A 9,771-nucleotide genomic window follows, 5' to 3' on the forward strand; every position below is an offset into this window, starting at 1 on the left:
AGCAATGGATCGCCTTGTTGGCGTATCCTTCGCGATTCCAGTCTCCCGCGACGGCACCAAAGTCAACTTCACCATGTCCAGTCCACATGTTATGGATGGATTCTATCTCGAAATTGTCGACTTTGTTCACCATCGCGTCTCCGAGCGCTCCTTTTGGGAGGTGCTAGCTGCGATCGCCGCGCCTTGAATTGCCGGCACCTACACCCAAGGGTCTGCCGCCTATGGTACCAAAAGCCCTCGTTATCGTTTATCATTTAACGATAATATCCTCCTCTCCCTTTTGTGTGCAACGCGCGATTGCTCGACGAAATTGTGTTCCTCGACAAATGCCATAGGATTTATGGTCGAGGGTGGTACAACCACCGCAAGGGTTTCCAACGCGTTGAACTGGATATTGCCGCTAAGAAAAAGGCTATCGCACAGCCATTCCCTCTGAGCCCATCACCCCTGCAAGCTCACCCGACCGGCGTTAACAAGCGTCAATGTGCCCACCACCAACGCTACCACGATGGGCTCGTGTGTCACGGGGTCACGGCGCCGTTAGCCGCTCTGGGGCATCTGTACCGTTGCAACGCCCATGGCAATTGCCGAATATGTTCGACGCACTGCGTGAACACATCGTGGTCACACCAACTCAAATTGGTGGATTTGTTCACTAACAACATGCTCATCCTTCCCTCCATCCTCCCTGTGCCGGATTCTCCACGCACCATACCTTCTAACAACTACATTGATGGCTCCAAACCCGACGGTCAGAGTGTCACGCGTGCGACCGTGTCACTGGACTTAATGCTCGAGGAATTTGCCCTACTCGATGCACATGTTGCTGTTGTGAAGTCGTCATTTACGACGATGTGTTCCCAACCTGGCACTCTACCTCGGTCTTCAACCTCGTTGACCTTGTTACCACTGGCGCAGCGGACCGTATCCAGTCGCTTTTGTCCAAATACCCGATGGAATTAGGTCTTCATGTACGTTCACTTGCGTCGTCAACGCCGGCCATGCTGCTCGATCTTACCTGCCTCCGAATGCTCAGCCGATAGATGCGAACGACGTGGGGCCATCTACACATTTGCTACCCTGTATCACAATGTCTTCAACCAAGCATACTCCATCCACGCCCTGGGCTACGACATTACGTCGGTGGTACGGAAATCATCACTGGACGAATACCACTCTGAGGCTGCCCTGCAGACCATGAACACCAACAAGGCGAGGTCCCGACGCCTGGTCGGCTGTCTTCTTCTTAGTAGGTCCCGCCATCATTTCCTTAATCAGAAACGCTCGTACGGCATTCTCCTCCACCATCAGCGCTACAGTACTGTTACTCTTTTCTGCAAGGAGGGAGCTCGATCCGACCCCAGGAACTACCGCCCAATTTCCTTAATACCAGTGCTGTTACTCTTTTCTGCAAGGAGGGAGCTCGATCCGACCCCAGGAACTACCGCCCAATTTCCTTAATACCAGTGGAAGTTAAAATCCTCACACAGGCGCTGGCTTTTCGTCTCCTCGGTGTGGCACCCGCCCTCATCGACCCTTCTCATGCGGGTTAAGTCAAGGGCCGCCGCATGAGCGACCACATCCACCTCATTCATGCCCTCCAACACAAAGCTACTCAGCTTGGTGCTGAGTGGTATGGCACCTTCTTGGATTTTACCAAGGCGTACGATCGTGTAGACCAGCCGTTTTTGTTTGACGCCATGCGCACACTGAACATCGGCCCTGCATTTCTCTCATGGGTGCACCTGGTCTACAAAAAACCTCGCTCCAACCTCCTCCTGAACTGCTCTCTGGGTCCCACCAACAAACCCAACCGCCAGGCAAGTCTGCCTCCTCTCGTGCCTCCTGTTCGATCTCTAATTGAGCCCCCTGGCGACATCCCGCACCTCACCTGGGCATCCCGCTGCACGACCGCCCACCCCTGACGGGGGTGTTTTTTGCCGATGACACGACCATCCTGTCAAATTCCCTCAAGTCGGCCAACTACCAAGTTAGTACTATCGTTGCACAGTTCAGGGGCTAGCCTAAATCTGTCGTAGTGCATTGCCCTCACACTCTACGCCCATGAGGAGCCCGCCAGCCGTCCTAGTGCTCTGTCGATTGTCATTTCGCCGACACAGTCGCCATCAAGTTCCTTGGATCCTTTATTGGCCACAATTTACCTGCCTCATACCACGCCCAGTATGTCAACGACACGTTCCTCAACTCCTTTGCTGCGTGGATGTTTCGCACACGCACTATCCAGGGACGCAATACCCACATATCCTCCTCTATTGCAGCCCAACGACTCCGTCTACTACAACAGTTGATGCTCCGATCCCCGCAACCACAATGGGTCCAGCTAGTTCGACAGCAATTTGCCTCGTGTCTCGGCCAGTTGTACCGCGCATCACATCCGTTCGACGTTTTGTAGCAGCGACCACATAACTTGGCTGCATGGCACGACATGTCGGTGCTACACCCACTATGGAAGGCCGTGTGGGCTTCGTGGTCAAAGATGCCTTTATCCCACCGTATGCCAATTCTCCCACCTTTGACATTACTCTATCCATACAGAGAACCCCGGAAATATCCGACAGGGGTTACAGCAAATTTTGTATGGGGATGTTGCCAGAGTAATAATATTCATTCTTGTGCAGTACTTTTTTATTGTTAGATATGATTGGTAGAAATTACGAGCGTAACGTTAACTTACATGAGGAAATATACGGTATCGTAGATTTGGAAATATAGTAAGTTAGCACGTAAAACATGTGAATAGCCCAGCCATGAGGTTAACTAACCTGTGTGGTGTACCACGTATCCCCACTTCTTGAGCCCAACGGGCGATGACGTCGCCACCACCGCGACCAAACAGCCAATCACCCGACGGTGGGCACTACAAGGAGCATCCAATGGATTTAGAAGCCTCGGAGACCTACTACATATTGGGCATGGCGGCTTCTGGCCCCCCTTCAACTCATTTCACGGCCACATGTGCTCCAACAACAACGAAATGTCCGTCTCGATAAACCAGCAACGGCTGTAATTTGACCTTGTCCCCCACGCCAAAGCAATCTATGCTCAGCTCACTCGGCTGTACGATGACAGCCGAACCCGCTTGAATGTTCGCCATGATGTTCCCTGTGTGGCTGTACAATCCCCCCTGCATGCATTCCGATCCACCATCAACGACAACGTGCAACCCTTTGAACTCTGGCCACGTGAGAGCATCAAACGGATGTCGTTCCATGGCCATTCCCGTCATGCGAGTACCCTACTCAATCGCGCACTCGAACGAGCTACTCCTTGGCTCGTGGCTACATGCGAAAAATCCGTCGTGCATTTTCCCTGCTGACGCCAGCTCATTCCGACGTATGGCACCGTGTAGTCCTGCGAATGCTTCCTGTCTTCCTGTGAATTCACGCTTTCCATATCGCCAAGCTATCGACCCAACATCGATGATGTGTTACGGTGCTGTAGAAACGGCAGAACATGCGCTGTTTTTCTGCCCAGTTATATCGCCAGCGTGGGATATTCTCAACAGCGCGTGGAGATGGGCAGATGTCCAGTTTACCTGGCAAAATATCATCAACCTCGACTCGTTTTCTACCCACGCACGAGTTCACAACCGCCACGAATCCTTGTTGGATGTTTGGATCATGCTCACCGGTGTCACCCTCCACCTCGTTTGTATGCACCATAACCTCGTCCAACACCAACAACGGCGCTTGCCTCCAACCCATGCACTTGTGGAGCTCTCCTTGTTCTTGTGGACAACCACGATTCGACGCCATATAGGTAGGTACTTTGGAGTCTGGCAGCCGTGTCCACCCTCGAGAAAATCCTCTTGATCCAACCGGACTTCCGGACCTTTTTCTCAAAATACCCCCGATGCCTCGAAACCAGGGCAACGTTTGAGGTCCACTAGGCTCGTCGAGGGTCCACTGCCCTCCATCATCCCCCTTTCTTCCGCTCTGATCAGCTGCTGTGGCACTGCTACTTGGCAATCAGGACTGGGTTGAGCCTACTCGGCAAGATTACGTTAGTTAGTTAATGGTTAATGAATACCCTGTGACACTTAGACTAACGGCGCCTGCATGTCGTTTGCGTCGTCGACGCCGGCCATGCTACTCCACCTTACCCGCCTCCGAATGCTCAGCCGATGGATGCGCACAACGTGGGGGCCATCTACACCTTTTGCTACCCTGTATCACAATGTCTTCAATCATGCATAATCCATCCACACCCTGACATTACGTTGGTGTGATGCTACGGTACTGTTCAGCCACGAGTCTGAGTCAATTCTCGCGCTTGCCGAGATTCGGCTTGCCTTCCTCGCTCCATGCTATTATGCCCATGATGTGGCGCTCAATGCTGCTACCTCTGGACCTGTGATTGCCCTCCTTGCACGTAGCGGGTTGTGTTATCTCGCATCATGGATGCGCATAACGTGGGGGTCATCTACACCTTTTGCTACTCTGTATCACAATGTCTTCAATCACGCATACTCCATCCACGCCCTGGGCCACGACATTACGTTGATGTGACGCTACGGTACTGTTGAGCCACGAGTCTGATCCATTCTCGCGCTTGCCGATATTCTGCTTGGATCTCTCGCTCCATGCTACTATGCCCATGATGTGGCGCTCAATGCTGCTACCTCTGGTTCTGTGATTGCCATCCCTTAGCACGCGCGGCACTAGCCTATCGGGCATCCCACGACGTCATCATGGACTGGGTCGGCAGTGAAGACAGTGCTGTCGCCTCGATTCTTGCTGATTGGGGTAGCAAAATCGACATTATGGTTGCACTTGACCAGGCATTCGCCTTGACGATTACACCATCTTGCCAGGCCATGTTCGACTCCTCCACAATGTCCCTTACTCACAGAAGCCTCGAAAACCTCTGGACGGACACAGTGACACCCACGATCGGCTAAGCTTGCTTCTAGACCAACCCTCGGAGGTACCTCGCGCGTCTCCACATGCAACCTCAGTTTCAACGACGACTCCCCTGCATCTACTCTTGTCAAACTCCTTGCCTCCTGTATCTTCTTTCAAGAAACCAAGTTTTAAAACGACGACCACTTCCGTACCGTTCGACGCCACATCTCCATCCACATTGGACATGGCGAGTTCCAGTTTTACGAGAATGACCACCGAACCAACATGCATGGGCCTCACCCCCACCGTAGCAAAGGTGTCGACACGTTTTTCTTCTCATCTATGCCCAGGTTCGCATCGCTCAAATTACTCTGGTCACTGCGCGTACCCGAGCGATACCTCGTTTTTCGAACGGAGTGGGATTCCACCCCCGTCTACTTCCACAACGTAGTTGCACCAGTTGAATCGGCCGATAGTGCAGGGCATTTTGCATCCCTTCCACGCTATTTCGATCCGACCAGTCGGCACTTTGTCGATGGCGATTTTAACCTCCCCATGGACGCTGCTTTGGACACGACAGCATTCCACCCAAACCGTCACGTCGGCAAAGATGAATGATGCGAATGGATGTCAGCGCTCCGTGTTGTCGACGCTTGGCGCACCAAAAAACCCAACAAGAAAGTCCTTACGGACCCGCGCAGACGAAACCGGCTCGACTACATTTTCGCCGATGTGGAAAGGGTTGCCATGGCCTACCTGCCACTTTACCCGACGAGAGGAATCGATTGGACATTCGGTGACTGCACGATTGGGACTCACTCCTCGCCAAGGCACCGCACAAAATTATACACACGACCTCCGCTGCGCCGCGGTGCGTGCAATTTTGTGGGCGAATGGTCTGTCGTCGCTCGCTATTAGGCTTGGTCGTTGTTGGAAAAACAGAGGTCAAAGTTGGGACTCGAACCCTCAACCTCCCGCTTTACAACCAGGTGCATAATGATGGGCCAACTTTCTTCGTTTTCAATCTCAATTATTTCGGTTGTTTTTTGTTTTCCGAGTGGGAATGATGCATTTTCGGATAGGTAATGATGAGTACTTTATGAATAACTCGAAGGATATCGACTTAAACAGTTTAGGAATACACAGGATTTTTTTGAACTTGAGCACCGTACACAGTCGACCATTAATGAATGGGCCAACTTTATACTTGAACTAAGTATGAAGAATCCAGGTGTCAATTTTTTGACATCCAGAGAAATAAAAATTAATCGAGGTTTACCAAGTCTGAACAGGTATCACGTATTGGAGTCTCAGTTGGAAATATTATTACACACGTGGAATAATATACACCTCATATTGTAACTCGTTTGTGCAATGTAGCTCGTTTGTGCAAACGTTTGTGCAAACTTTCTGTACGATTTCACGATAGCCGACAGGCTTCCCATCGCGCTCCATGCCGACAATCCAAGTAGCCATATCTTCTTCTTACTGCCGCGGTAAGATGGGTGCTCGGCCTAAAGATGTTGGTATTTCGATGACGCTGGGGGCAGCTTTTGCCAAATGCTTCCGAAGCGTCCGCGATGGAACGCCATAGGCCTCCGCAGCAGTTGATGCCGTGTGTACTTTGCTTAACACATCGCGGACGGCCTTGTCCATGGTGATCTGCGTGTATGGCGTTCTTGGCGGCATTTCGTCGGTTCAAAATTGAAGAACCTTTAATATGTAATATTTTTTCCCTCCATTTATTCATGCATGTTAAATTTGTCGATGGACATAGTGATCTTAATAATAACATAATAATATTAATATATAATAACGGTACGTAGGATTAAACATTAACGACGCAGGGTTTCCAACCCTCCCCCCGCTCTTTCATGCCCCAGTCCTGATTTTGGAGCAATGGAATTCGATCATGCCTGACTATATGACAGCCAATACCCACGAACATTCCTCACATCAATTCCGTCTCTTGGATCATCACCGCGTGTGGCTCAGAAACAACCTTCACCCAATGCATCACTATTATTGAAATCCGAATGGGTGCGTGGTATTCCGTGCAAGTCGTCCTATGGTCATCTGGACTAATCGATCGGCTATCGGTCAACTATTAACTTTGCACTCCTTCAACGTCGCATGGACGATAAGAGCTACCTTACATTCTACAGATACTTAGCATGGTTATCATATACAGAACAGTACAGTAAAGAGGTTCGTAATACATTTACGTGTGTTATGACTTCAATAGATGTTGGGTGGGCGTGCGAAGGATATGGTGGTACGACTCTATATATGCCAAGTTGTAGCTACATAAATACCCGTTCAGAGAAATAACCGCCTTGTGTATTGTGCCTTCAAGCTAAATTTGGTATGTTGGGTAGATTCCACGAAGGACAAATCTATGTACCTCAAGTCGTCGAAACGTCGTTTTAGAGTCATCCCCCGATTTTTGCACCAGTGGTACAGTATCATTTGATAGAGGAGTGCTCGATGCAAGGTTATACGAAATCAAAGGTTCGACGCGTCCGAAAATCCACCAACGAACCCGATATCCGATTAAGCAAGCTTTTACCCGACACTTATTGATAATTGAGGTCAAATATCGGACATCAATTACTACGGCTAGGGAATGGAGATAATGACAACAAACTTTACACACGAAGTCAATCTAAGTGCTAAGAATTAATTCAACTGACATCGGATTGCCGATACGCAACTTGTCAAACGCAAACATCAACGTCTCAGAGGGAATAATACCGGTATGCTTCCAACAATTTTGAATTGTCGCAGTCGTAACATCCGCCCACCCTGGGTTGACCACATCATTGCTGGTTGTCGATCGCGAGGTGATGCGCTCGTATCTGGGCCTTTTGACCCAAGGTTAGGCGTGGGCGATTGCTTGGCATACACCACAGATATTTGTGAAGGTGGGGTCTGCAATCAACCAGCGTGGATTGGCGCGGATTGGCTGTCGTTTGAATTCAACTGACTCACTTCCTGTTATATCCAATATTGTATCGTATTACACAGGATATTATTTTATACAAGTTTGCAAAAATCGGGGGATGACTGTACTTGAACTAATACTGTATACTTGGCAAAGCGATGCCTACACCTGAAATTTGATTGGTCGAAAGGTTTTTATTCAATAATTTCATTGGCTGCGTCAGTCCGTCGATTCCCCCGCGCTGCAGTTCGCAATCAATATGATTCTAAATAGGATGACGATGAATGTATTTTGACGCAGATGTATCAACGTACATTAGTCTTGATTATGGGCCACTTTGCAGCTTTCCTTCACGGTTGGTTGGCACAGCAGGACAGTCTTTTGTCACGGGCAATGTCGGTACATCACCCTATGATAAAGGTTACTGGATGCTAACCTCACTTCTTCATAGCCTCCCGACCTGTGTGGTGAGGCTTGAGCCGCCACATTCTTGACATCCCAGCTTCGGCGACGCTGATTTCGTTTTGAGTTGGGAGTCCTGGAATACTTTCAATACCTAATACTAGTAAACATCAGTTTTAAGAGTGTTGCGCACATACTTTCGAGTCGAATAACCAAATGTACTTGATTGTACTAACGTTAGTATACAAATAATGAGTTTTAATCTGAAATGTCGTGAAATTCAATTTACATTGTTCCAACTTTGGGATTAGCATGTGGGACTACTTGTCTACGAGCTTTGCGAAAATCGCAAGTAGAACTTGATCCATCTTGGACTGACGTTTCTCACGAGCCGCGTCCATAGCTTCTTGTCGTTGAATACGTTCCTCGCTAAGAACACGTTCGCATTCTTCTCTCATGGCTACCATGGCCTCCATAATTGACTATCGTGCATCAGTCAGTTGCTCAAAACTCAGGCATCTGTCGACGGTTGGCTTGAGTGCGGGCCTATATCGCTTTCTTCGTTGACGTCTTTTTTGTCAGATTCCATATCCACTACAGAATGCGGGATTCAATCATGCTGTTGATACGCTTGGCGAGTACGACGGCATGGGACCAGGAGGGGTCACTAGTGGAATTCCGGACGTTGGCAGCACCATGTAAATCTGTCTGTGAACCATTCTTTGCGTGGGGCGAAATTTCTATTCATAATTTGCCCAGTTAATTTCAAGCGAGCAAAATTATACTACGTTGTAGTTTGCGAAGCCGTCCAATGAATTTACAACAGCATTTCAAGAATCTACAACCAACGTTACGGAATCCAGAATCTAGAACTTCAGCGTATCCACATGTCGCGTACGTTCCAATAATGCTCCTTACCATTTCCAGCTTCGTGCGCTTTTGCCCGTACCCTTGTAACCTCCGAACCACGAAATCTCTTGTGCTTGTTTACATATAATGCGTGCCCCTAAAGCACTTGTGTTCGCATACGAGCATAACACGTGTTCCCAAGGATAGCTCAGTAGGTATGCGGTTGACATACTGATCAAACTGATCCTTGTATACTTACTGTAACGTTACCATAGTTTACAGAGTTGAAGTACTGTACTGTACCGCACTTTATGGTTGCAGTTGTATATTCTTGCCACAAGTTGTAGATTCTTGAAAGAAGTTGTACACTCTAAAAAGGGGCTTGTATTTTTCATTTACAAAAAGCGTGTAAAATCAATCTCCACGCTTCTTGGAATAACGTTAACTGTCCTTCCATATCAACAAGATGCCATGGACAATACAGTGAAACGCACGATGTGATGACGCCCACCACTGTTAATTGTCGGGCAAAAACTGGGGTGCCACACGCGCTTTCGTGGCTTGTTCAAACACGTAGCCATATTGCAGGAGCTTTTCTTCGTGGTACTTGGGCGTGACAAAGGACACGCCGAACGGCACCGAGTGGTTGTACCCCAAGGGTATAGAGAGGATGGGCCACCCCGCAATCGAAGGGTATCCGGGGGAGTTGCG

At 49.2% G+C, this 9,771-nt stretch overlaps 3 protein-coding genes across 3 annotated transcripts; 2 read left to right on the plus strand and 1 right to left on the minus strand.

Moving 5' to 3' along the window:
* Positions 1 to 4: 4 nt before the first annotated feature.
* Positions 5 to 963, plus strand: H257_10651 (hypothetical protein; the record flags this gene model as incomplete). The annotated part of the gene is made up of 2 exons (XM_009837253.1): positions 5 to 75; positions 336 to 963. 2 exons carry the CDS (start codon positions 5 to 7, stop codon positions 961 to 963), a joined length of 699 nt encoding a protein of 232 aa, XP_009835555.1.
* Positions 964 to 2,778: 1,815 nt separating this feature from the next.
* On the minus strand, positions 2,779 to 3,247 carry H257_10652 (hypothetical protein; the record flags this gene model as incomplete). The annotated part of the gene is made up of 2 exons (XM_009837254.1): positions 2,779 to 2,878; positions 3,021 to 3,247. 2 exons carry the CDS (start codon positions 3,245 to 3,247, stop codon positions 2,779 to 2,781), a joined length of 327 nt encoding a protein of 108 aa, XP_009835556.1.
* Positions 3,248 to 4,079: 832 nt separating this feature from the next.
* Positions 4,080 to 5,316, plus strand: H257_10653 (hypothetical protein; the record flags this gene model as incomplete). The annotated part of the gene is made up of 3 exons (XM_009837255.1): positions 4,080 to 4,189; positions 4,268 to 4,392; positions 4,802 to 5,316. 3 exons carry the CDS (start codon positions 4,080 to 4,082, stop codon positions 5,314 to 5,316), a joined length of 750 nt encoding a protein of 249 aa, XP_009835557.1.
* Positions 5,317 to 9,771: the final 4,455 nt, after the last annotated feature.

This window comes from Aphanomyces astaci, assembly GCF_000520075.1.
Source record: "Aphanomyces astaci strain APO3 unplaced genomic scaffold supercont1.29, whole genome shotgun sequence".
Lineage (NCBI taxonomy): Eukaryota > Oomycota > Saprolegniomycetes > Saprolegniales > Verrucalvaceae > Aphanomyces > Aphanomyces astaci.